Source organism: Cyprinodon tularosa, unplaced genomic scaffold (genome assembly GCF_016077235.1).
Source record: "Cyprinodon tularosa strain WSP-4 unplaced genomic scaffold, ASM1607723v1 ctg117, whole genome shotgun sequence".
NCBI lineage: Eukaryota > Metazoa > Chordata > Actinopteri > Cyprinodontiformes > Cyprinodontidae > Cyprinodon > Cyprinodon tularosa.
Window position 1 is genome coordinate 1,822,919 of NW_024037970.1, and position 26,862 is coordinate 1,849,780.

The following is a 26,862-nucleotide window of genomic DNA, read 5'->3' on the forward strand; positions in this document are numbered from 1 at the left end:
AATAAACAATGTCTGCAGAACCTAGTGAGCTCCATCTATTTAAAAAATCATTTCCTGAAAAAAGAATTAATTATCTGTATGAATTATTTTTATAAGTTTTATTTAGTAAATAATTCACCTTTTTTTCCCATTTTTAATGAACAGTAACACAGTCCATCCATGCACTGAAGTTAAAAATACTCAGGGAGAACCACATTTACATTGTGCAAAGTCTGAAACATGTGGTTGTGATAAAAAAAAATAATAATTTAGAATCCAGTTTAGCAGTGGAGGAAAAACCACATGTATTGATGTTTCCAGCTCGAGGAAACCAGGGTTTTAGAGGTTAAAAGCAGCAATATTTTCAGTATGACATAACAATTTAAAGATTCAACCACAGAACAAAAACAAATGGATGACAGGAGATATAGGGTCACCTTCAAGTTCAAGTTCAAAGTAGAAAAATAGTAAGTTTCTGAATTATTTCAGCAGAAGCTCAGTTGTTCTTTGCATTTTTCCGGCTCCACACTGGGTCTCGTGGAGGAATATAGTCCTTGTGAAGCTGCTTTGGAGCTGCCAGCTGCTGAACACGAACACTTGCTGAAGCCTTTCTTGCTGCTCTGGTGACCTGATTGAAATTAAAAGTGAGAAAAACAGAGAAAAGGTTGGATTTAATAAAAAAGCCAACTCTGCTGAGGAGTTATAAAACAAAAAATAAATTCATGACAGATCTGAAATAATGTCTGTTAAAGATGGTCAATAGTGAAGAGTTTGTATTTCATGTTTTATAAAATGCAATTCAATAAGTAACAGGTTGATTATTGTGGTAGGAGGTGTTCTTACGGTCCAGATTGTGTCCTCAAGGTGTCCCAGCTGGTAGCAGATGTTGCTCTGTTTCAGTTTAGGTAGCGACAGCTGGGCGACTCTCTGAGATATCTGAGCTGCTCTGGAAGCAAAGGAGACAACAGAAGCTGCGCTCTGTGGAAAAAGATGGAAATGCCTCATTCAAACAGTAAGAAATTAGTTTAAATTGCTTTTCCCTTTAGTTTCCATCCATCCATCCATCCATCCATCCATCCATCCATTGAAAGTATTTAAGCAAAAAAAACATGATAAAGCAGTTTTGTTTTTTAATGGAATGTAAAGTTTCTCTACAGGAACAACCAGGTAAAGCGGAAGTAACTTACCTCCCTATTGCTGCTGTAGTCTGGATGTGTCTGTTTGGGTTGTGAGAGCTGCAGCAATCGAGCAGTGATGACAACATTTCTCATTCTGGGATAAACGTGCCAAATAGGACAGTTATTTTCACACTGAGGTGTGTGCAGAGGCCTGAGGGACAAGCAGGAACACGTTCAATATCTTGCCTGGAAAAAAACCTGTATGTATATATATATATATATATATATATATATATATATATATATATATATATATATATATATATATATATATATATATATATATACGTATATATATATATATATATATATATATATATATATATATACCGTCCTTGTAGCTTTATTTGTTTCATAATCTTCACTCTAACAAAGTATAAAAATGTCAAAGTGAACTGAAATGAAAGGTCATGGCTACAACTTTTTAATCAAAATTCATTTTTCATAAATACTAAATATTCAGAAAATCCAGAATTGTGCAGATTAGTATTAGTTGTGCTATATACAGATACTGTATTTACTTAATGCCAACCTTTACACGACCTGCTAATCTGGAGAGCAATCATTAGACATTACATGCTGACTGTTTGGGATAAATGCCAGTAAAATGTATCACTATACCTACTATAAAAAAAATTTAGGCATGCAGTTTAATCTTTATTTTGATAAAACGAGATTAAAAGTAAGCACTTAGCTAACAAACATTTAAGGTGGATCTGGCTGAAAACAAGGTTTGAAGACGTCGAAGAAATATGTCACTTTAAAGCATGGTGGAGAATGAATGATGCTTTGGGGCTGATTCTAATTCAATGCTTAGGAGAGCTTTTTAAAGTGGTATCTGTTATAAATGCCAATCTAAATCTGAGCCAGGGGAATGAAACTGGGTCATTATTGGGTCTTTCAGTAGGATACTTACCCAAACATCAAATTAATCCAGAAATTATTCATCAGACATGAAGTCAAGTCTATGGATGTAAATCCAATAGAAATCATTGTAATTACTTCCTATTTACTTGTACATCCCAAGTAAATAGGAAGACTTCACAAACTGATATCAGTGGCACGTATCCCAGAAATATGTGGCCTTGGACTGTGGGAGGAAACCGGAGTACCCAGAGAGAAGCCAGGCATGCTCAGGGAGAACATGCAAACCCCCTGCATGGGTTCAAGGCATATTTCTGTACATAATAAAGCTTGTTGCTGTTCTTTACAGATCATTATTATGTTCAAACTTGAATGCGAACCTGTCTTCTAATTCAGAGAGTTTTACAGCATGGGTGGAAAGTAAAACATTTTTGGTAAGACTCTAAAGAAAATATCTTTGATATTATGGATTTCTCTTGCTGTTGGCTGTTTACTAAAACTCCACCTCTGATTGGTTGATCAGGCCCTCTGGATGGCTGCTGTTCTACTAACAGCTGATGTTATACTCAAAACGAATGATTAGCCTTTGAGACTTTGCTGCCAACAGTGTTTTGTTTGCTCTGCTATATTTGACTGTTACTGATTTTTTTGTTGTTGTTTTTTGGTATTTTCAATCTATGCTGCTCGCTAGGGTTAGGCTCCATCTGCTTAAACCAATTACTGGATCCTTTTACTCTAATATTATCTTGTTTGTTGTGAGGATCCAAATTGAGGAATCTTGTTTTAAAACATATTTACAACAGTTAATATGTTTTATAATATGTTTATATATATATATATATATATATATATATATAGACTTGACTATATATATAGACTTGACTATTTATATATATATATATATATATATATATATATATATATATATATATATATATATATATATATATATATATATATATATAAATATGCATTTTTCTGGTGATTAACTTTGTTGGGTGAAATTAAACACTGCTGTAAATAATCTGTGCAACAGTTAAACAGATTCTCTAAAATTAGTAATTCCTGTTAAGGAAATCTTACAGCTAAATAATTTGAAGGCTGTTAAAATTCTGATTTGTTTAAATAAAATTTCTGGTTTCAAGATTAAAGATTTTTTTATTACTCTTCTAATGTTTAGAGCTCTTTAAGTTGCTTCATGTGAGCTGGATCAGTGACAGTGATTCCTTTGACGTCTTTACCCCGGTTCCTGAGGACCACGGCTCCTGATTCTGGGCGCTGACAAGCGCAGAGTGTTTTCATATTGAGACGCCTTGGAGGAAGGATGCTTGGTTTTCCTGAAGGAACATGCCGCTTCCTCGTCCACCTGTTTCCTACAGGAAATTGAAAGTTTTTTTTAAATGTTGTGTGTCTCAAACAAAAAGGCCCTGAAGGAGGAAGATGGAAGCAGACAGAACAATGAACTGTAACTCCTCATTTAATGCTGGAGGTATAAGTGAGAAACCATCTGAGCCCATCAGGGAGGATTATATAAGGATACATTATATAGAAATACTAACCTATTGTTTTACTGAACATGAAAACCAAAGATTAATATAAATCCAAATAAAATGAATGGGCAGTCTATTTTACCTGTCACCAAACAAGACAAGCGCAAATGGGGAAAATTAATCTGCTAATAATTTAACAGATGGTTGATTCTCACTGACTCTTAAATATTTGTGACATTTTCTCCAAAAAAACAAGAAGAGCAAATTTTTTACCTGCCATTTACCAGACTAAAAGCTATAGAGCAAACATCTTATTTTCACTCAAATTCTTTTACCTTAACTTATTGGTATTTTTCTTATTTTATTACTATAATTATAGGGAAAAACTTTTTTCTTTAAACCTTTTTCACTTGATGGTCTGGTATTATTTTATTATTTGGTATTATCTTGGTAAATATGTTTTTTGTATTTTATCAGTGTAAATAAATGCAGTTTCTTATTTCTCTATAAACAACTTTAACATTAACGTTATTTTATTTTTCAATTATTTAAATTAGAAGAAAAAAATGCTTTTCACCAGGTCTCTTTTAAATCTCCCATCATTTCCGAAGGCCAAATTTATAGAAGCACTAGTTTCTGAAGATGTTAAGGTGTCTAATTTGGTCAAAAAAATCAGACCACAGACATGACAGTCTTTCTAAGTGGCAGCTTTTTGGCTTTTAGAAAAACTCAAATAAATTTAGAACAACATTGTGCTATTCTATAACGGTCACCTTTTAGCTCAAGCAGAGGGGAAAAATAAAATCAGAAAACAAAAACAACAACACACGACTAGTGCTTTGTTGCATCACCTCTGGCTTTTCTAACAGCTTGCCTTCTCAGAGGCATGGAGTTAATGAGTAACTAAGTCTTCAACAGTTTGACTCCAACTTTGTCTGATTGCTTTTGCCAGATCAGCTTTGCAGGTTGGAACTTTAAAGGAACCATTATCTTCAACTTTCATCCCAAATTATCAACTGAATTGAAATCCAAACTATTTACAGGGTGCATCCTTCTTCAAGGAATGTTCTCACAGTTGTCCCTCTATGAAAGGGTTCTTTGAATCCAGTCCTCCAGGTCCAGTGTCCTGCACCCTTTAGATGTGTCTCAGCTTGACCACAACTGAGTCAAATAATTTCTGCAGTCATCTTAATAAATCTGATTGAAATGGCCCCAAACAGAGGTTCCAGCATCCTCCAATACAGATTCATGATTCACAGCTCCTTATGGCTTTCATCCAGTTATCCACAGTCCATGATTGTTTTTCCTTAGCCTGACCCAAATAAGGTAAGGAAATCTGTGAATAAGGGAAGCTGTGAATCTCTGTCGCTCCTCCAGAGTTACTCTCAGCCTATTGGCTTTTTGTCAGATTGTTTTCTTCTGTTCTGGTGTTAATAACAGCTTACATTTAGCTTTTCTAGGTGCAAAATCTATTTCCTTTAGGCAGTTTCTAACAGGTCAGTCATAAACGTTTTCTCGAATTTGTTGTGCATGTTCTGTTTTTAAGGCATTTTACTCTGTTTTGCTGTTTTGATGTCTTCCATTGTCTATATTACCCATAAGCTTTTTTCTAACAACCTTCCCATGTTGTTTGTAATTGGTCCAAATTTCTGACGCAACCGAATGTACAGTCACGGCCAAAAGTATTGAGAATGACACAAATATTATATTTTCACATGATCTGCTGCCCTCTGGTTTTCATGTGTGTATGTCAGATGATCACATACAGAAATACAATTGCAACCATATTATGAATAACAAAAGCTTTTAATGACAGAAGGAGTTAATGCAGCAAGTCAGTATTTGCAGTGTTGACCCCTCTTCTTCGGGACCTCTGCAGTTCTCCCTGGCATTCTCTCAATCAACTTCTGGACCAAATCCTGACTGATAGCAGTCCATTCTTGCACAATCAATGCTTTCATTTTGTTAGAATTCCTATGTTTTCGTTTGTCCACCCGCCTCTTGATGATTGACTACAAGTTTTCAATGGGATTAAGATCAGGGGAGTTTCCAGGTAGCCCGATCCTGCGGCAGAAACACTTTTAAGATATGGTCCTGGCACTTGCTGGTCGTTTTTGGGCGCCCTGGAGCCTTTTTGGACACAATGGAACCTCTCTCCTTGAAGTTCTTGATGATGCGATAGATTGTTGACTGAGGTGCAATCTTTCTAGCTATGATTTTCTTTCCTGTTAGACCATTTTTGTGCAGTGCAATGATGACTGCACTTGTTCCTTTAGAGATAACCGTGGTTCACAGAAGAGAAACAATGATGCCAAGCACCAGCCTCTTTTTAAAGTGTCCAGTGGTGTCATTCTTACTTAATCATGACAGATTGATCTCCAGCCCTGTTCTCATCACCACCCACACCTGTGTTAATGGAGCAATCACTGAAACAATGTTAGCTGGTCATTTTAAGGCAGGGCTGCAATGACGTTAAAATGTGTTTTGGGGGATAAAGTTAATTTTCTAGGCAAATATTGACTTTGCAATTAATTGCTGTTACACTGATCACTCTTTATAACATTCTGGAGTATATGCATATTGCTGTTATAAAAACTGAAACAGCAGACTTTGTAAATATTAACATTTGAATGATTCTCAAAACTTTTGGCTATGACTGTACAAAAAACCCCCACAATCTTTTGGAACATTGTGTGATGATTTACTTTCTGCTATGTTGGTACAAACCGCTCTCCAAGGTTTGATCCCTTTGTTTTAATTGCAGAATAGCCAGCAGATCTAATCTGATGCAGATTCAGGGTGATTCCATATTTGTTTCTCTCTACATGAGCTGATAAAGTGGTTGTTACTCACAACCACAATATTTGTTTTGCTTGATTTCTTTAAGTGTTTCTTAAGACTGTTTTTTTTTTTTTTACATTGGGCTACTCACCTATATTAGTTTTGTGTCATCTGCAGCTGTTCCTAAGATATTTGGTTTTGTTATATCCAGTAACGTCTTCCTATGGGCAACGAGTTGAAGGCACAAACTAAACTGTTCATAATTTATCATTTATGGTACGCCAGCAGCATTCATAATATGTAGGCAAATCACTGTCGCATTTATATTTTTATATTTATATAAGAGTTTGGTGATTCCATGACTGTTTTTCCCAAAGGGTTGTAGAATGAGAGATATTAGTAAAAACTATTTATATTCCATTGGAGCTCCAAAGTATGACAATAATTTTGACCTTTTTAGCTGTAGGGGATACTAGCATTAAGAGTTTATTGTTTATTTTGTGGGTAATACTGGTTCATGGCACAAGATGGATTGAGGAATGAAGAAGGAAAACTATCATGATATTCTTCAGCTTTTACTTGCACTGCAAAAAACTAAGTAAGTTTACTTTTCTTAAAATAAGACCATTTTTTTTCTTGAATTAAGCAGCTAAGTGAAATTTAGAGAAAGTTAAAATAAGAAAAAACAAATGCAGCCTCTTATTTCAAGTGCATAATATCTAATTATCTTATTTTATACTTATTTTAAAAGTAAAAAGGGTCATTCCACTATTATTTACCTGCTCAAATTAAGGGTAAATACACTTAATTTAAGACATTTTTACAAATTTATAGATCGTTTTTGCAGTGTAAAGGTATAGTGGAGGATGTTCTTTTTCCGGGTAGATTATCAAAACAGGTGGTCCTCCTAATTGTTTCTCACATGCTTTTAATAGTCGTTCCCTTTAGGGAACAGAGTGGTGCAGGTGGATCTTTTCACTATACGTTTAAAAAAAAGCCTACAAAGAGATAAATACATCAAGCCTTTTTGAAAGACTGGTTTAGGAAAACATCTATTGGAAAAATAAATTTGGTAAAAAAAACATTTCAACAAATAATGGCAAGAGCTCATATGTGTATTTGAACTATATGAAGTTTTCTGAACCTGTGTGGATCAGAAAAAAATTCATTATAAATCTAGTCGAGTGGGTGTAAAACTATGTGCACTGTAGACCAGGCATAATTTCTAACATCCGTCTTTGAAACACAACCTTGAAAATAATTCTCATAAAATGAACAGAGGAGGAAAAAAACTGTCTGTTGGCTCCTTTTATCTCATGCTACAGTATAATTATGATTATCAGGGACCCTTCCTGTGAGGGCCGCTGATTGAATTACACTAAATACTGCTGAGGCGGACGGCTAACAACAAACTCTACCTACAATCCTCCTTTATCACCATCTGATTGATCCTGAGAGCTCTCAGGGGAGATCCCCTCAGATCTGGCGTCTGTCCTAAACAACACTTTGCAGCCTCTTATATCCACTTTATGAAAACTCCCACACAAATATGTTGATTCATCACTGCATTGAAAGCAAAACACAATCATTCTTCCCTCTCAAAGCCTTTTCAGCCACTCATCAATAATGTTGCAGGTGCTGCTCTTGCCTCCGGGGGTCCTCCCTTGCTGAGAAGTCTCTTTTGTGCTGGGCCAGGTATTGGATTCTTGAACTGGGAGTAGCTCTGAGTGCAGAAAAGGAGATAGGCCGTATCGGCTCCTGGTTGCCCCAGCTCAGCTTCTCACTGATCGAAAAGGGAAGAAAAAGTTTCCTAAGTAAAACAAAATACACCACAGAGGGAAGAGCACTGCCATTTAAGATGTAAAATTGTGGTTAGATAGTTTGCAGAAAACGTATTTTAGAGAGTATGTATCAAAAACCACAGTGACTTTAGCTTTTTCTTGGATGTGTTTTAAGGTTAGAACATTTTTAAGCTGTAAAGCAGATCAGCAGAAGTAACTGTGGGGCTTTCCACAGTCTCCAGAAAGAAAAGCCTCAGATGCTCACCAAGGAGTCGTCGCCCAGATTGTTTTTGAGGTTTTATGCTGTGCCAGCTCCAAGATTCTGCCAAATCACACAACATCCACAAGACATGAATCAACATTAATACGAGGCTCTATAGGTGACTTTAGGGTGAAGTTTAGCATCCAGTTACAACCTTAACCACATAAGTCATTAAAAACTTATAGATGCATGAACAATAACATAACAGCACCTCTTGGAGGGACCAAATCTTGGCCGGACACCTGCTGGTTCAAATACATTAGAGTTATTAAAATGCAAAAAATTTGAAGATGTAGGAGAGAAACCATAAACTCACCTTGTTTTCCAGACACCATCCTCATCGCCTTGGCTGGATGAGTCAGCCTGATGCCCGTTAAGGGTGTAACAGTAATCTGCTGCTGTTGCTGTGGAGTCATGAGTCCATAGCAACCATCTGATGAGTCCATGAAACAGGAGTCAGCTCAGTTAACACAACTACCTTATCGTCTCAAGGATGTTGAAAGTGATACAAACGGGTCAGCACAGAGGAGTGGTTTATTACCCGTTACTTTACGAAGATTTTCTTAAACATGAGTAAATATCTGGATCTACTGCACATTTTCTGACATTTATTTGACCAATAAACGATGAAACTCAATGGAAAACCAAAAAGTGATCCACCACTGAGGCTACATTAGTATGAACAACCTTGTCATGTTCTTCCGTCGATACGACGAGGGCCATCTATTCATCCTATGGTTGGGGAAGTTGGGGTCAAAGGGGATGGGATGGAAGGATGATATATGACTTGCCCCATGACTTTGTTTAAAGTGAGGAAGAGTTTCGCAAGTCGACATCACTCTCTCGTCTGAGACCATCTAGATCAAGTGGCAAGACAGGTCAAGATGACTGGAGACAGGAATGGATGCAGTGTCCTGTCACGCGTCTGGTCCTGCCACACCCTATGCGCTCCACGACGCATTGCTGGCAATCGCCTTTCACAAGAAGTACTTCCTGGGCGCTGTCCGCCAAATTCAGACTTCACAACAGTTGGAGGTCAAGGATGAGCAACTACCACATATCATTAGGTATGCTCACAGGGTGAAACAGGAGTCACACCTAGAAGCCAATTAACCTAACAGTCATGTTTTAGGACTGTGGGAGGAAGCCAGAACACCCGGAGAGAACTCCATGCAGAAAGACCCCAGGCCAGGAATCAAACCCAGAATCTTTTTGCTGCAAGGCAGCAGTGCTAACCACTGCAGCACTGAGCAGCCAAGTACAACTTTGTACAGCATAGGTACCTACAGAGAAGAAGTGTTTGCCTGTATGGACATTTTTTTCTTAGCTTTTAGTCAGACCTAAGTGGGTTTAAACAGTAGTTACAAAGGATTGCTCCTCCTTGGTTTACACAAAGGTTTTAATGCCACCACCAACCAACTGAATAATGAAAATGAATGTGCACAACAACCGTATTTTCCTAAAAAAAATCACTGCAGACATACTGGAGTTTCCTAAAGCCCTTACTCATAAACATACGCACACTTACACATACATCACGTTTTAATTAAAGGTATGTTTGATCTTTTGGCTTCAAGTTCTACATTGTTTGTCTCACATGCCAATCTTTGTGACACGCTTATCTTATGCCAATGCGAATGCTCTCGCTGTGTGTGTTTACTTCTAATATTTATGCATTCAGTTGGTTTCAGTTTCAGCCATCATTGTAGCCCCACTGCTTCTATTTATTCTTTGAAAATTGCACAGAATTGCAAGAAGTAGTAGTAAAGTTAGCTAGCGTAAATGATCTACATTTGGAAATAAAATAATTCATTATACTTTTAATCAATTATACTTTTATAAACAGATACATTAAGCAGGTTCAATTCAATTAAGTTTTTTTTATATAGTACCAGTTCACAACACGTCATCTCAAGGCACTTTACAAAGACAAAACAACCAGATCATACAGCCAAATTGATTTCAAGTTTTCTATCTAAGGAAAGCCAGCTAATTGCTTTGGCTCATTGACTCTTCAGCAATCCCTCACACCGAGCATGCTTGTAGTGACAGTGGGGAGGAAAACTCCCTTTTAACAGGAAGAAACCTCCAGCAGAACCAGGCTCAGTGTGAGCGGTCATCTGAAGGGGGTCGACTTGGGTTCAAGGTGACAGAAGCAAACATAGAAAAAGAAGCAGATATACAAAAGGCAACTGTCACCAAGCTCCAAAGGCGGTCCCATCCAGGAAATGCACAGCCGGACAGATGAGCTCCGAACCAGCTCCCATTTGAAAGGATGAAAGAGAGCACATCCAGACAGTCACAGAGAAACAGGACTGAAAAAAACAGGCCGAGCTCCAACATCTATAAACAAAAAGCATTGATGGCAGCAGCAGACAAGATGAAGCTACTTTGAGAAAAAGCAGAGAGAGGATAAAGTTAGAGATTGAACTAACAGATTTTGCAGAGTGGGAGAATAGAGATAGAATGATCAAAAGGTGTCCCTATGTCCTCCAGCAGTCTAAGCCTATAGCAGCATAACTAAAGAGATAGCTCTGGATAACCTGAGACACTATAAGCTTTATCAATAAGGATTCTTTTTTCCCCCAGCATTTTATTGTCATTACACCCGCACAAGTACAGAGCAACGGAATCTCTGTATTTAAGCCGTCCCCTTGGGGAGCGGTGGGCTGCCATGGTGCGGTGCCCGGGGAGCAGTTTGGGGTTAAGCTGATAAAGGTTCTCAGTCATCCAGGTCATAGTCATTCCGTAAAAATTCAAAAAATATCCACTGGACTTGGTTTTCAAGATTTGAAGACGTTTCGCCACCTCTCCAGGAAGCTTTCTCAATTCAAATGTTTGGATCCGCAGTGAGTTTGCCATATAAGACTCAAACTCACTGCGGATCCAGACATTTGAATTGAGAAAGCTTCCTGGAGAGGTGGCGAAACGTCTTCAAATCTTGAAAACCAAGTCCAGTGGATATTTTTTGAATTTTTACGGAGTGTGGGGTTAAGGGACCCAGAGTGGCAATCCATGAACGCAGAACCTCTGGATTCAAAGCATAATGCCCTAACCACTAGGCCTGCCTCACAGACTATAACTGGGTTTAGTTATTTATCACTAATTACTAAAGACTCACTTCACTATTCTAAAAAGAGCAGGAATGCATTGTCATTTTTAATGTTAGCATATTAATGTGGAAAAACTAATTACTGCTATTATTACATTTTAGTCAATAGTCAGACCACATTGGAGATTCCACTAGTATCACTGCTGCCACCCTCCGGTTTAGAAGGGAACTGCTTGTTCCAGAGCTGGTGAGGTATATCTGGCTACTCCTCACCACTTTTCAAAGCGACCGCTGACACACTTCCTCTTTGGCTCAAGAATCCAAATACAACACATCGGTATATTTAGACTTAGCCTCACTGTTGACAATTCTATGAATTCAAATGGAGCCCCAGGTACGCTGTGTTGAAGCCCTTTAATATAAGCTGGCCCTGTTTTACCACTGAGCCAACATTTTGAGGTCATTCTTTAAATGAGAAAAGAATTTCTAAATCCATAACATCATCTAAAGGAGTAAAGTCCAAAAACACACAAAAAGGTTTGTAGAAACAGTTAATTTTCAAGAGTAAAAAAAGATGCCTTTCACACATTTTTTTCCCTTTAGTGTAGCTCAGATTTTGAAACAGTAAATCACATGGGTAAATTACAAACAACATCCACCTTTCTCAAAATTTTAAAAACAAACTCCCTTAAAGCTTTGGTGAAAATAAACATTTCAACAGTATTTTTTACAATTTAGTCCCCTAGTAAAAAAAAAAAAACTCTTAAAGTATGTAACAATGATGCCATGAATAGATGAGATAAAGCAAAACCTTTTAATGTCCTCCCCGAACTATAAATAAGAAAGCTAACAGAGTCAACAGTTAAGACAAACAGTAAAACAGAAGGTTGGAGCTGTTTTACTCTGTAACGGATTTATTACAAGTGAGGATAAACGCTGGATGATTTCTAAACCGCCCTAAACCTGCTGCCAGAAACCATCTGAATGATCAGGTCCCGAGCATCCTGGACCCCTGAGCTGAGCTCTGAGTCTCCCTTTTTCACATGGGTACCGATGAGGAACAAAGCGCGCTCTCCTGCGTCAGACAGGGACAGTGCGTCATGCAGGTCAGTGATGGTGCAGGAACTTGGAAGATCCTGGAACCAAAAGTAAACCAGGAGGTCCAAATGAACTTCAACAAGACCATGAAGCAACTTTAACACTTTCTAACTTTAACAGTTAGTTAACTGAAGAAAAAAAAGTCTGGAGTGTCTCTGGTTATCTCTCACCTGTTTGTTGGCCAGTACCATTAAAGGCAGGATGGGGTCAAGCCTCAGCACCTCATGTAAATGTTCCTTGGCGACCGGAAACCGCTCAGGGTCTGAGGAGTCGACGGCGAACACCAGCAGCAGAGCTTTGGACAGATACTTCTGCCAATATGGCCGCAGATTCTCTTTACCTCCGACTGAAATACAAACAGATATTTAACTTCTAACTAATGTCTGGAGAGCAGCTTTATCTCCTAGTCACTTTCAGTTATTGTGCCACCTACAGGACACAAAAGGCAAAATATACAATTTAATGTAATTAAGAGGTCAGACATGAATGAGATTATTGCTGAAACAATCGAGTTAATTGATTATTGAAATAACCTTCAACTAATTAGTAATCGATTAATCGTTAAATGGAGAATAGAGACTCTTAAACATGCCTTTAGCTGACAGAGCGACCCACTTAGAGTAGTAATTATATTAAAATTGCAACAAAAAAAAAAAAAAATATATATATATATATATATATATATATATATATATATATATATATATATATATAAACATTTTAGATTTAAGATAAAAAAAAAAAATTCATCCGTCAATATGCTTTATCCAGAACTCCTCAAGTGGAAGAGTTAGATTGTGTGAAAAATCTTCTTTAAAGAACCTTTGGCAATCTGATTATTATTTATCAAAAAAATAATAAACAGATTAATCATGTGCACAAAAAGCAAGGATGTAGCAAGTGTGCAAATAAGCAAAACTAATTCTAATGGTGCTTTAATTATCCTTAGAACTGCAATTTAAGTTGTTGGTGGAACATCAGAGGTAAATGTGTCCAGTTTTCAGCTTGTGGACCCTGGTATTCCACTGTGACAATCATAACAATGATAAAGACACTGTTCCACATGATATTCTGAACAAACTGCAATAAAACATCCAAGTAGAGACATTTTACTACTGTTGAGAAGAGTAGTATCCATCTTGAATTGTACCATTCTGATGCACCAGCATTCTGACTTTTAGGGGCATTCTGGTTAAAATGTACAACTTGGAAGGTGAAGATTTCAACTGCCGATAATCAATGAATAGACCATTACATCTCTGGGATAACCTAATAGATGTCAGCAGCCATATTTCTGCAGTGATAAACTGTTGTGTTCTTCCTCCCAACATCGGTTTCTGAATTAGCATCATGCAAAGCATTAATGTCTGTGTCTTTTTTTTCAGCATCTATTAATGTCAATCTAAAGTTTAATTCAAATAAAAATAACAACTTTAATGTAATAATTGATATAAAAGTAATGTTGTATTTTTGATATGTATGCAAAAAGTGCGTTTTACTTGCTTTGCTAGGTGAGAGGCGGCACCTGCCGAGTTTGTAAAACAGCTTGTTTTCTAGATCGAACCATTTACTTATTGCCCCAAAATTTCTGGATTTCTTTACAATTTTTTGCAGGAATTCAACTATTTCTAAATGCAATAGGGACCCAAATGGATGTGAAAAAACTTGCAAAAAGTGAATGTTGTACATTGGTCCCCTGTAGTTATAGTTTAGCCACTGTGGGACCTGTTAGTGTGCTATAAATCATTGTCCTGCTGCGTTACTCCATGATGTCTGAGATTACGGTCATAAACCGGTGCCTGTTGCTCTTTCGAGAGTCCTCAGGCAGAATTCATGGTTCAATCTGAGCCATCCAGGTCCTGAAGGCACACTAACACCATCATTAATCACTGTTGACATGATCGTCTCTTTCAGAAATACATTAAGATTAAAAAAGCTTTTTTTCTTTTATCTTATAATTCCACAGAACATTTTCCAAAAAGTCGTACAGGTGAATATGACATTGGCCTTTTGGTTCAGTAGTTCTGGCGTTTGCTCTCTCCCATGGATCCTGTTTAGCCTCTCTAGTATTCTTACCTAAATTGCAGCCAGAGAGGTAATTTCTGAGGAATTGGTTTTATTTGGTATCTTCCTGAAAAAGTTCCCCACTCCTGAATGTAGGACTGAAACAATTAACCGGATTAATTGTCTGTTAATCAATTATTAAAATAATCGTAAACTGGAGTATAGAGACTTGAAAACATTGATTTAGCTGACAGAGCAACCCACTTAGAGCAGAAACTATAACAACATTGCGAAAAATTATACAAATATTTTTTTTATTTATGATTTAAAACACTTTTAATCTGCCAGTATGCCCTATTGAGGAAAAAGTTTTAGTTTTACTTGGTTTTGATTCTGTAAAAAAATCTTAAGGAACCTTTTGCTATCTGATTATTATTTGATTAATTGAGAAAATAATGGACAGATTAACTGAATAGTAAAATATCATAATTTGCAGCACTAGCTGCACGCTGTCTCCATCTGTGTGGACGGGTATCTCTCACAGTAGAGCGTTAGAGTACCAGTGCCAGTGTTTCTTTGAACCCATTCTGGATTGATAGATGTCAATGGATTTTATTTCTCATGTGTTCTTAGATTTCCTTATAATGATGTGTTTCTGTCTAAGATTTAACAATGCTCGTCTGGCTGTAATCAGGCCGTGGTGTGGCTTGTAAAAATGAAGTCAGCAATCCAAAGTATGTAACTAAACAGAGTTTACGATTTAGAAAGTGAGGCAGCTACTACACAGGACCAGTTTGGAAAGTATTTTCCCATCATGAATTATATTTGTTTTTAGCTTAGGTTTTAAAAGATAATTTCTACGATTTAAAAATAATTACATTTGAAAGGAAGCAGAAATGCTAAAAGGAAAAACTACTTTTTACAGTACTGCAAAATGTAATGACAGCCTCCAGTCTAGGCACCAATGTTATTATATTTGTTCCCAAAACACTAAACTAATAACACCAATAATAACTTCCACACTAAACGGATCAAACCTCCTCGCTTTCCTCTACAATCATAGAAACCCTCAATAGAGCCAAAGAAAGAGAAAAAAAATCCTGTGAGAACATCTTAGTACTATTTTAAATCTTTGCTGCGAGGCAGAGGAGGGAACAAGTTCAGACTTACTTTCTAAAAACTCGATATGCATGTCATCTCTGTTGACGGAGACGGCGTTAAAGCCCTGGGTTGGCTCCACCTCCTGCCCTAGACTGCTGCCAGAAAAACAGTGCAGCAGGCTAGTTTTCCCCGCTCCATCCAGACCCAGAACCAGAACCAGGGTTTTCTCTGACTCCAGAGGACTGGGCTGGAAAACACAACACAGCTGTAAGAAACACTTAGAATGGAAAATATTAACCATAAATTACACGTGACTGAGTAAACTGTGATCTTGTAAAAGTGGGGAGAGAAACAGGAATAAAAACTGAGCTGAATAATGCAAATTTTTTAGCACTGTGGTTTAATTTTTGGATATTGAACAAAAAAATGAAAAAAAAAACAACAACTGATCAATCAAAAGACTTTTAGACGACTGGTATGTCATACAGCCACCTCAGTCTGGGTATAATTTTGGATTTTCATCCTAATCCTCTCTCCAATATACCCACCATCATATCAAATAGTTACTCTCCACCAAGGAAGTTATGTTTTAGGAGAGTTATTGTGTTTGTCTGTCTGTGTACAGGATAACTTGAAAAGTTAGGAACGAGTTTTAATGACATTTTTACCAAAATGTCATCCACACCTTGCACCTCAGTCCAAGGAACAATCCATTCATTTTTTGTGATGATCCAGATCCACATCTGGATCCACATTCTTTGAAAACCGTTTTTAAGCTAAGGTGCAAATCACAATATGTTGGGGGAAATGAGCAACTAGGAGGAGGCCTGCACCCTCTCAGTTCTTTTATCAGTTTGGTAATATTAGTATGAAGCTTAATCCGCAGTTTTCAGCTCCAGCCAACATGAATTATGATCACAGGCATCAGATGGAAAAAAATAATATTTACAATTGCTATTAAAATATATAGCATGTCTATAGCTGTTAATGAGACTGATTCATTTGCACCCCTGGTGCTATGTTATTAAAAAGGTTGCATTTAATTAACTCAAATAGACAAAGAACTTTACAGTGTGTTTTAGTAATTAATCACAAACTAAACAAAGAAAGCAGAAAAGGGGAATGAGGGAAAGAAAAGAGATGGTTTTATACAATAAGATCAAAAAGACAGAAGAGATGTTAACTGGAGGAAGGAGAAACAAGTTAAAAAGATGAATTTTAAGACTTGGATTTAGAGATGAAGGGCTTAAATCCATACTATTCATATAATATGAATAGTATAGATTTAATATATAGACTTTATATACATATATAGACTTTATATACATATGTTAAAATGGTAAATACTTTGTGTAGAACTTTCCTATGCTTTGTTTTATTCATTCAACTACACAAGGACATTTATACATTTATAATACATTATGAGATCACACATTACCAAATTCAAAACAGTGGCATCTTAGCTTCTTTTTAAGAGGCGGAACTGGGTTTAAACAAGCCAAATTAATCTTAAACTGAGCAGTTATCCCTAGTTTGATCATTTCCTACATTTCCCAGAATGCAACGCACATTATCTGCCAAAGGACGTGCCACAACGAGTTAAATGTTGTTACAAATGTTTAAATAAAAAGTAATTTGAGATTATTAGGAGCGTTTTTGCACAATTGATATATCACTAGGTGATCTAATGTGAATATCTGCTACTTTTCACAGCAATAATCACTTTTACCGTTTCTGTTTTCGGAGCCGCGGTGGGAACAACAGCTTCTTCTACCGGAGCGTTTCTTTCCCTCTCCACCTCCTCCTCCTCCTTCGTGCTGCTTTTATCATCCTCTCCGTGTTGTGTTTCTGTTTTCTTCTGCTTGGAGGATGAAGCGCGGTTCCAGAGGAGATAAGCGACTCCGCCGCCAATAACTGCCGACGCACTCAGGACCGCTGCCCTCAAACCGACCATGGTGCTCAGACTGCGGGCTTAGCTGCTACATGCGCACCGGTTACACTGTGATTCAGACATAATCAGAGTTTTAACGAAACACGACGCTCTTCTATGCTACTCAATGCGACATTTCCCTCAACAAGTGGATTAAGTCACAGGAAGCTCCGGAGGAACTTCTCCATGCTACATATCCGGATGAAGTTCGCTTCTGGGGGGGTTCGGCAAGATGGCGGATTGAGCAGTCGCTTGCTTCGGAGCTCATTTAATTTAGTCCCAAATTTGAGTTTTGAAGTTGCTGAAAGTCCACTGTGAAACGACGTTATGGATGCACAAAGGCTAATTAAACCAGCCAAACTCATAAAGGGCCCTAAACAGAAGGATACTCCTTGGGAAGTTGGAAAGAAAGACGAAGTCCATGTTATGGAGCACGACTATGCTGGGGACACCGCTAATCTAACTAAGAGGGACCGCGCGGTCGACTCCGTACCAACCACGCCAGTTAAAAACCCTGCTGGGAAAAAGCCCAAGTCTGCGGATGGAGGTGAGAGTGCAGAAGTCTCCAACAACGCTATATTACAAGCAATACTGGGCCTTGAAAAACGTGTGGATAGTCAGCTAGCCGAGTTGAAGGAGCAGACCAAACAAAGTAGCGTCATGATTGCCAGCCTAGCTAAAGCCGTCCAGTTCAACGCGGAGGAGGTAAAAGACTGCAAAAAGAAAGTTGAAGATTTAGAGAAACAAAATGAACAGCTCTGTAAAGATATCAGTGAGCTCAAAGTCAGAGTGAGGGATCATGAGAGAGACAGGATGAGATGGTGTTTGCAGATTAAAGGTTTAGAAGAAAAAAAAAAGATGAAAATATCCGAGAGCAAGTCATTGAAATCCTACGGGAAATCGCACCTGATGTGGAGTCGAAGGTGGAGGATGCAGTCGACATTGTTCATAGGATGGGGAGAAAGATGGATAACAAGACCAGGCATGTCATCATTTTGTTTGCTAAGAGATGGATGAAAGAAGAAATCTGGCGCCGGACCCCGCGGCGGGAACAACAGCTTCTTCTACCGGAGCGTTTCTTTCCCTCTCCACCTCTTCCTCCTCCTTCGTGCTGCTTTTATCATCATCTCCGTGTTGTGTTTCTGTTTTCTTCTGCTTGGAGGATGAAGCGCGGTTCCAGAGGAGATAAGCGACTCCGCCGCCAATAACTGCCGACGCACTCAGGACCGCTGCCCTCAAACCGACCATGGTGCTCAGACTGCGGGCTTAGCTGCTACATGCGCACCGGTTACACTGTGATTCAGACATAATCAGAGTTTTAACGAAACACGACGCTCTTCTATGCTACTCAATGCGACATTTCCCTCAACAAGTGGATTAAGTCACAGGAAGCTCCGGAGGAACTACTCCATGCTACATATCCGGATGAAGTTCGCTTCTTCAGGCATGTCATAATTTTGTTTGCTAAGAGATGGATGAAAGAAGAAATCTGGCGCCGGACCAAGAGCTCACAAGTCTGCAAGGATAAAGGTATTCGGTTTGCTGAGATGCTGCCACGGGAGGACTGGGAGGAGAGAAGACGCATGTGGCCACAAATTGAACAAGCGAGGCGTGCTGGAAAACTGGCTTTCTTTCGAGGTCCACATGGATACATTGAAGGGCGTCGGATTGGAAATGAAAGGTGATGGAGTTAAACATGACTGTGATGCAGTGGAAACCTTTGTAAAGGGACATTATAACCCTATTAAGGCTTAGCTTTCAATCACTTTCTAAGTGAGCAGAGTTAACTTGGGTTACATTTACCGTTTGGTTTGCATTTGTTGTGTGTTTTTGTTTAGTGTTCATGGAAAATGTTGACATTTCTTTTGGTTCATTGAATGTTCGGGGCCTGGAAAATATTGTGAAAAGGAAAGCACTTTTTTTATTTTGTAAAGGGCAAAGATCTCAGTGTCTATTTCTGCAAGAGACTCATTCTGTTGAGGTGGATGAAGCCTTTTGGTCTAATCAATGGGGAGATAAAATTTTATTTAGTCATGGCTCCTACCGATCGGGAGGCGTAGCAATATGTTTTAACAAATGCCCTGGTGAAATCATAACTCATAGAGCTGATGGTGAAGGTCACTGGCTGAGTGTGGTACTGAAATTTGAAAGTTTGTTTCTAATTATAACCAATATTTATGGGTATAATAATGAGGGACAAAATAAAAAACTGTTGGAAAAAATAGCAAATGTGATATCAGAACTTAAAATGTTGTACCCCACAAACCATGTTTTAGTTGGAGGAGATTGGAACATGGCCCCGAATGAATGGGTGGATAGGATGCCTCCAAGATTAAGTAAACCACAATATAATGACATTGTTGAAAGTTTTTTGACAAATAATAATTTAATGGATGTATGGAGATGTCTCAACCCAGATGCTGAAAACTATTCATGGTTTAAGCCCAACGGGAGCAACAAATCCAGAATTGATTATTGGGTGGTGAGTGATGACATCTTAAATATTACCTTGCATACTAGAATCTCTAAAGCACCCCTATCGGACCATTGTTTCATAGATTTAGTTTTAGGACCCACAAACAGGGAAATTAGAAATAAAGGATATTGGAAATTTAATGCCAGTCTGCTACAAAAAGAAGATTTTTGTAAGAAGATTAGAGATTTGATTAAAGAAAATGAAAATAATGACACATTCAGGAACAATATGAGCAGATGGGAATTTACTAAATACAAGATAAGACAGTCCACTATTAAATTTAGTAAAGAACTTGGCAGAAAAAGTAAGGAATATGAAAGTAACCTACTTCGAGAAATTAATATGTGCGGTAGTAAAGCAGAACCAAACTCTCAAGAGAAGAATAAAATAATGGAGTTACAGACTAAACTAGACGATATTTATCTTGGGAAGGCTCAGGGAGCCTTCCCAAGATAAAGAGCTAAATGGATGGAAGCGGGTGAAAAACATTCCTCATATTTTAGCAATTTGGGAAAAAACAGACAACAGAAAAACTCAATCACAAGTTTAATAATTGATGGAATGGAAAACAAAGATGTTAGAATCTTAGAAAAAGAGTTTTCATTCTTTCAACTTTTCATTCTATTCTAAATTGTATTCTTCTAATTATTCTGCTGTTGATGCCGACATCTTGATTAATAAGATTGAAAATATACCTTGTATTGAAGACTCCTTTAAAGATTAATGCGAGTCTGATTTTACAATTGAAGAATTTGACTTGGTTATCTCTAAAATGGCCCTAAACAAATCCCCAGGCACAGATGGGCTTACTACAAATTTTTATAAATTTTTCTGGAAAGAAGTAAGAGGTTTGCTATTTAAAGCTTTAATGGAATGTATAGAAGAAAAGGAATTAATGTCAACCATGAAACAGGGATTAATTACATTGATTCCTAAACCTGGGAAAGACAAAAGGATACTGGATAACCTTAGACCAATCACTCTACTTAATACAGATTATAACATTCTTTCAGGAGCGATCGCTGCTAGACTGAAAGAAGGCATCTCTTCTATAATTAGTGAGACACAATCTGGCTTTCTGAAAGGAAGGTCAATTCATAATAATATTAGACTTGTATTAGATCTGCTTGATTATAGTGACATGGTTCAAGAATATGGGTTTATTTTATTTCTTGATTTTTATAAAGCATTTGATTCTGTTGAACACCCTTTCATTTTAAAAACTTTAGATCATTTTGGTTTTGGAAGAAAATGTATAGATATAATTGGAATGTTATATAATGGGATTAATAGCTCAGTAGCTTTAGGTCATGGCACCTGCTCTAGATTTGAGATTAGGAGGGGAATTCGTCAGGGCTGCAGCACATCACCATTATTGTTTATAATGGTTGCTGAAATTTTATCTATCCTAATCAAAACCAGCAACATTGAAGGGTTGAAAGTTATGGACAGACAAATTATAATAAGTCAGCTAGCAGATGACACAACTTTATTCCTAAAAAATGAAGATCAAATTCCCTTAGCATTACATTATATTAATCAATTCTCAAAAGCTTCTGGTCTGCAGATAAATTTGAATAAATGTGAAATCTTGACATTACATGATTATCATCTACATTCCCTATATAACATAAAGGTAAAAAAAGAAGTAAAATATTTGGGGATTATTATCTCTAAAGATAAAAATGCAATTGAAAATATGAATGTTTGCAACAATGTGGACAATTGTAAATCAATCTTAAATAGATGGCTCCAGAGAGATATCTCAATATTTGGAAGAATTCTGTTATCAAAAATGGATAGTCTGTCTAGACTAATTTACCCTGCCTTTTCCCTACCCATTTCAGCTAGGACAATTAAAAAGATAAATACTGTTAATTTCAAGTTCATATGGAGGAACAGATGTCAATATATAAGAAAGATAGATATGATAAAAAGTTATGAAGATGGTGGGTTGAATGCGATTGATTTTGATATTATGAATGGCGTTTTGAAACTGAAGTGGTTAAAATCTTACCTTGCAGATAGAAATTCTTTTTGGTTCATTGTCCCCAATATGATTTTAAAAAAAATGGGTGGTGTAGACTTTCTTTTGCGATGTGACTTTGAATGTAGCTCATTACCTGTCAAACTGTCTGCCTTCCATCAGCAAGTCCTCCTCTATTGGAAGTTACTTTTTTGTCATAACTTCACACCACACAATACACCAGTTTGGAATAACAGGTACATATTGCTCAATAAAAAATCTGTTTATTTAGAGGAATGGAGATCCAAAGGTGTATGGGCTGTTGCACATTTTATGGATGACTCTGGAAACTTGTTACAACATGAGGACTTCTGTGAAAAATTCCAACTTCACTTTAATGTTAAATATTATAAGAGAGTTTTAAAAGCCATACCAATTTCTGTGATATCGATGGTTAGAGAAGATACTCGATACTCTGCAGTCTCCCCTGAACTGAGACAGCTTTACATTGATGGATCAAACTTCTGTGATTTCAAATGCACCAATAAGGTTATTAGGAATGCTTTAATAAAAGAATATTATCCTAACCCAGTTAAAAGAATGTACATACTGAAGGAGTTTGAAATAGAAAACATTAAGAAAAAAAACTGTTACATTTCCTCTCCCACCTAAAGTGAAAGAGGTCAACTTCAAAATTTTGAATGAAATCTACCCAGTGAACGAATATCTGAGATTAAGATTTAATATTGATCGGAATAACTGCGTTTTTTGTGAAGAGAATGTGGAAACTTCAGAACATCTCTTTTTTTTTATTGTAATGCTGTACAGCTCTTTTGGAAAGAGATGCAAAGTTGGCTACTATCCAAAGAAATTATATTGCCTTTGTCTGTGAAGTCTATTTTGTTTGGTGTTTTTGTTGAAAATAAGAATGTAGACTTCATACTCAACACCGTTTTGTTATTTGGAAAGTTCTTCATTCACAAGTGCAGATATTTTAAGACCAAACCTTGTATGACTCATTGGAGAAATGAGCTGAATCTTTTCAGTAAATCTCTTAGACTTGTTGAAGAAAAGAAAGCCCTTAAATTATTTTCTTTACTCGAAGCATTTAATTTAATTTGAGATGGCCCCTGAAATTTATGTTTTTATTTTCATCTTATTTTAGTTTACAATCCTGTTGGATTAGTTTCATACTGTTGTTTATGTTGAACATGCTCAATCCATGTAAAAACAAAAAAAAATCATAAGTGTGAATTTATTGTATGCCTTGTATGTTTATATTTACATTCATAAAAAAAAAAAAAGTTCGCTTCTGTATCGATGCAGTTTGAGTAAATGGCCGCTAGGTGGAGTCAGTGCGATAGAAAGCAGTGTACAGATGAACGACGCTGTTAAAAAAGAAACCAGTAGGGGGAGCTGTTTATGTAAAGTATAAATGTAGCTAGAAAGCTGAAGCAGTGCTTTACTTTGGTCCTCAAAACTCACCTGAATACGCTGCTGACCTTTATGGAGATCCATTCCTGCTATAATTAAAAAGAAATAAATGCTCCAAAAATAAGCATACAATTGACATTTAAAAATTAATTACAAAGGCGAACAAATAATGAAACTAAAGATATATACATTTTCTCACTGTATAATCTACATGTGTTTATTGTATTTTTGGGCAATTAAGTGTGCTTATTTTTGGAGAATTTATTTCTGTATTTTTAATTATGCAGGATTGGTCCTCTGTAGGATTTAAACTAAAGGGAATATTCACATTTAATATGGCATTTCTTACAGGTTACATTTCACTGCGAGCAAATGTTCCTAAATTATAAGTGCTATGCATTATAATTTGGAGCCATATTACTTTAAGTTCCCTTTAAATTGATCTGATAAATTAATGTTCTACATGCATTAAAAGCATAGAGCCAAATTAGAAAACTGAATCTGTAAATAAGGATATTTACAACTTTACTCTTTCGTTTTACACAGATTCTCACCATCTTGACATATCAGGTTTTTTTTTTTTTTTTTTTTTTTTTTTTTATCTCCTTTTCAAATATCCCTGGGTCTTTGTCAGATTTTTCCCCAATTCAGTTCATGTCTTCACGGGAGTTCAAAAATTACTCTAGAAAGGTGCATATAAAAATAAATAAGTGACAGAGTGATCAAAATTCCCATGGACAGATTGAGTTGGGTTCTAATACATATATTCTGGAAATACTGTTTTCCCCCAGACTTGGACTGTGGTCTAAACAATCTCAGCTGCCTAGAAATTGGAAAAAAATACAAAATACACAAAGGATAAGTTTAACCCTGAAATATATATTTTAATTTTTTGGTTTTTAAAAACCACTTTCTACTCAGAGGAAGAAAAAAAAAACCCAGAGACAGACTGCATTCAGATTTTAATCAACTCTTATATTACTGACAAAAAAAAGAAAAAAAGTACTTCAACTTCAAACATCCAAGTGAAAATCATTAGGACACTTTATAACAAAAGCACAGTTCAGGTTTACCCTGCCTCCTTCTTCACTTTGTATTCCGCATATTGATGCTGGCTATGCCGCCGCAGTTGAGTTTCATCCAGGAACTCGGGGGTGCTCAACAGCCAGGCCAGAGTTTTTCTGCCATCCTTCTTTCCCAGGTTTTTCCATGTCCTGGCTCGCAAAGAGTCTTGCTTCTTGGTGCTGGAAGGCTGCTGGGACTGCTCCCCACCAGAGCTGGAGTGCTCCACCTTCTCCACCTCTCTGTGCCTCCTGGACTTAGAGGCCTTCTTGACATTACTGTAGCTCTTCTGCTTGATGGAAGACAGGAGCCTGGCTCTGCTGCTGCAGGCATCTCCAGGAGACTCCTTGATTTCATCTCTGGCATTTTCCTCTTTGGGTAAATCTTTCTGCTGCCATGCGATGAACTCAGACATGCATTTGTTTAAGCGGGAAGTGAAGTCTGAGTGAATTGTGTTGACTTCAACGGTGACCTCCATGGTGGCCATCTTAAGTTTCTCATATTGGCTCTGGATTTCCACCATCTCTTCCAGGAATTCTGTGGATTGAAGCTCCTGCAGGGCGGCCGGCTTGCTCAGGAACTCAATTAACAGACTCTGCTTTGGTTTCTGCTGCTTCTGGAAGAGGAGGAAATGAGGCATGGCCGTGTAGTGGAAAGCTTGGCTGACAGCAAGCTTGTGATAGATGTAAACCACATCATGGTGCAGCGCCTCTTTAGACTCATGGAGGAAGCTCTGAACATGAGCCCAGTCCTTCAGAGCCACTCTGATCTTCAGGGGCGTGCAGGCGCGCTGGGTGTGGTAGAAAGCGAACATCAGATACAAACCTCCCACTCTGATCTGGTAGCTGAACGGAGGTAAGAAGTACTTCACCGCTGTGGCCAGAGCCACATGGCAGAGTCGCTTCATTTCACAGCCACTGGTGATGCCGTTGAAGATGTCCGGAAACTTCATGTCCCTCCAGATGGCAGAGAAGACCTCATACCTGACGGAGTCTGTTCGCTGGAAGCGAGACAACAGTTCCTCCACGTCTTCAGTCAGAGGCTCAAAGAAGAAATCCGTGTAAAAAGAATCTTGGTACGGCATTGTGTCTACAGAAACCCCAAGGAGACACAAAGCTCTTCTCCTCTCCTGCTGTCGGCCTTAATAAGCTGAGAACAGGTGTGTCTTGTTAGTGACCAATTAGCACAGGCATGTCACATGCCTCAATTATCGAGTAACATCGCCACCTGCGGTCGGATTATGTGCATTCCATTTCAGACTCTATGGCAGGCCGTATTGATATTTATTAGCTTTGTGTATTTCTGTCATCTCAAACTTTCTATTTAAATATTTCATATATCTTTAATTCTCACGACCACAAATGACTTAATTTCCCCCATTCATGTTTATTGGGCTTTTACCGACTTTGTCTGAAATAAACATCCCGAATGTCTAAAACTGAATTCAGACGAGGATGAAGTTTAAAGTGTAATTGTCCTTTATTTAAGCAGGTAAATGAAATGATCTACCAATCGAATTAGTAATTTTGTTCTTAAAATAAGATTATGCCCTTGAAATAACAGTTTTAAAAAAACATATAAATCATATTCTAAGCGGACATCGTTTTAACTGCTCAAGCAGAAAACTATTAAGGGAAAATTTTAATAAAATTTAACATCATACAAATTTAGTAAATGAAAAGACTACACTGCTCCAGTCATATCAAGATAAAATACTGTTTTTAGATTAAGAACAATCCAAATGCACTCTGACAGCTCTCTGTTTGCTTCCATTTAATTAAAAAATATTTTTTACATACATAAGATGATTACTTTCTATTCTGACAGAATTGTCCTAATTGGAAAAAAAAAAAAACTGCTCAGGAAAACACAACTTATATTTCAATTTTTAAACTGTGGAAATATCTTAGTCTGCATCTTTGTGTTTGAGCGTATTAAAAAAAAAAAAATAAATAAATTACCTGGGTTTAAAAATCACTGAGGAAGCAAAGCCTGGCTTGACCAAAGTTACCTGATGGCGTTGGATTTTAAAGTTGTAGGATGCTTGTTTGCCAACAGAATAGAAAAAAAAAAAGTTAAATCCAACAAAAAAAGTAAAAAAAAAAAAAACTATATATCTGACAGGAAACAGGGCAGATTCATCTTTGAGATTTATTTATACTTAAAATGGGTAACCTGTGGCCAAAATAGTTTTGACAATTTTTATCCAGAATGACACTTCTTTTAAAACCAAAGCATGCTTCCCTGCAGCAGATTGATATGAAGATACATTAAGAAGAACCGAGGCGAGTGTTGATGATCAATTACCCTGGAATAAAAACTGCAGCTTATTGAGGGAAAATAAAGCAAGATTCTCTGAGTACCTGGACTGTGTCGGTCTGAAAAGGGATGTTATGAAGAGCCA

General features: G+C 37.2%; 3 protein-coding genes across 4 annotated transcripts; all 3 read right to left on the bottom strand.

Moving 5' to 3' along the window:
- Positions 1–148: 148 nt before the first annotated feature.
- Positions 149–8,751, bottom strand: LOC119798893 (testicular haploid expressed gene protein-like). The gene is made up of 7 exons (XM_038308559.1): positions 8,652–8,751; positions 8,547–8,577; positions 8,339–8,395; positions 7,941–8,075; positions 1,167–1,308; positions 823–957; positions 149–607 (listed from the first exon to the last, which is right to left on the bottom strand). The coding sequence occupies exons 1-7, from the start codon at positions 8,749–8,751 to the stop codon at positions 476–478; spliced, it is 732 nt and encodes a 243-aa protein (XP_038164487.1). The 3' UTR covers positions 149–475.
- Positions 8,752–11,983: 3,232 nt separating this feature from the next.
- arl9 (ADP-ribosylation factor-like 9) lies at positions 11,984–18,992 on the bottom strand. 2 transcript variants are annotated; one of them, XM_038308386.1, is made up of 4 exons: positions 18,427–18,992; positions 15,660–15,837; positions 12,656–12,831; positions 11,984–12,523 (listed from the first exon to the last, which is right to left on the bottom strand). In XM_038308386.1, exons 2-4 carry the CDS (start codon positions 15,679–15,681, stop codon positions 12,335–12,337), a joined length of 387 nt encoding a protein of 128 aa, XP_038164314.1. In that variant the 5' UTR covers positions 15,682–15,837; positions 18,427–18,992; the 3' UTR covers positions 11,984–12,334. The 2 variants fall into 2 exon arrangements, with proteins under 2 accessions (XP_038164314.1, XP_038164305.1); XM_038308377.1 differs by lacking the exon at positions 18,427–18,992 and adding an exon at positions 17,320–17,815.
- A 5,415-nt stretch (positions 18,993–24,407) lies between these two features.
- LOC119798778 (snRNA-activating protein complex subunit 1-like) lies at positions 24,408–26,440 on the bottom strand. The gene has a single exon (XM_038308392.1). It carries the CDS (start codon positions 25,540–25,542, stop codon positions 24,466–24,468), a length of 1,077 nt encoding a protein of 358 aa, XP_038164320.1. The 5' UTR covers positions 25,543–26,440; the 3' UTR covers positions 24,408–24,465.
- Between the last annotated feature and the right edge of the window lie 422 nt (positions 26,441–26,862).

Excerpts from the sequence above, each read along its gene's own strand:
- LOC119798893 (XM_038308559.1), bottom strand. The coding sequence starts at position 8,751 with ATGACTCCACAGCAACAGCAGCAGATTACTGTTACACCCTTAACGGGC. Across the intron at positions 8,396-8,546 it reads AGATTTGGTCCCTCCAAGAG|AATCTTGGAGCTGGCACAGC; the intron begins GTGCTGTTATGT and ends GTGATTTGGCAG. Across the intron at positions 1,309-7,940 it reads GCAAGGGAGGACCCCCGGAG|GCCTCTGCACACACCTCAGT; the intron begins GCAAGAGCAGCA and ends CTTGTCCCTCAG.
- arl9 (XM_038308377.1), bottom strand. The coding sequence starts at position 17,544 with ATGGTCGGTTTGAGGGCAGCGGTCCTGAGTGCGTCGGCAGTTATTGGC. Across the intron at positions 15,838-17,319 it reads CGGCTCCGAAAACAGAAACG|CCCAGTCCTCTGGAGTCAGA; the intron begins GTAAAAGTGATT and ends TGTGTTTTCCAG. Across the intron at positions 12,524-12,655 it reads TGGTACTGGCCAACAAACAG|GATCTTCCAAGTTCCTGCAC; the intron begins GTGAGAGATAAC and ends TTTTGGTTCCAG.
- LOC119798778 (XM_038308392.1), bottom strand. The coding sequence starts at position 25,542 with ATGCCGTACCAAGATTCTTTTTACACGGATTTCTTCTTTGAGCCTCTG.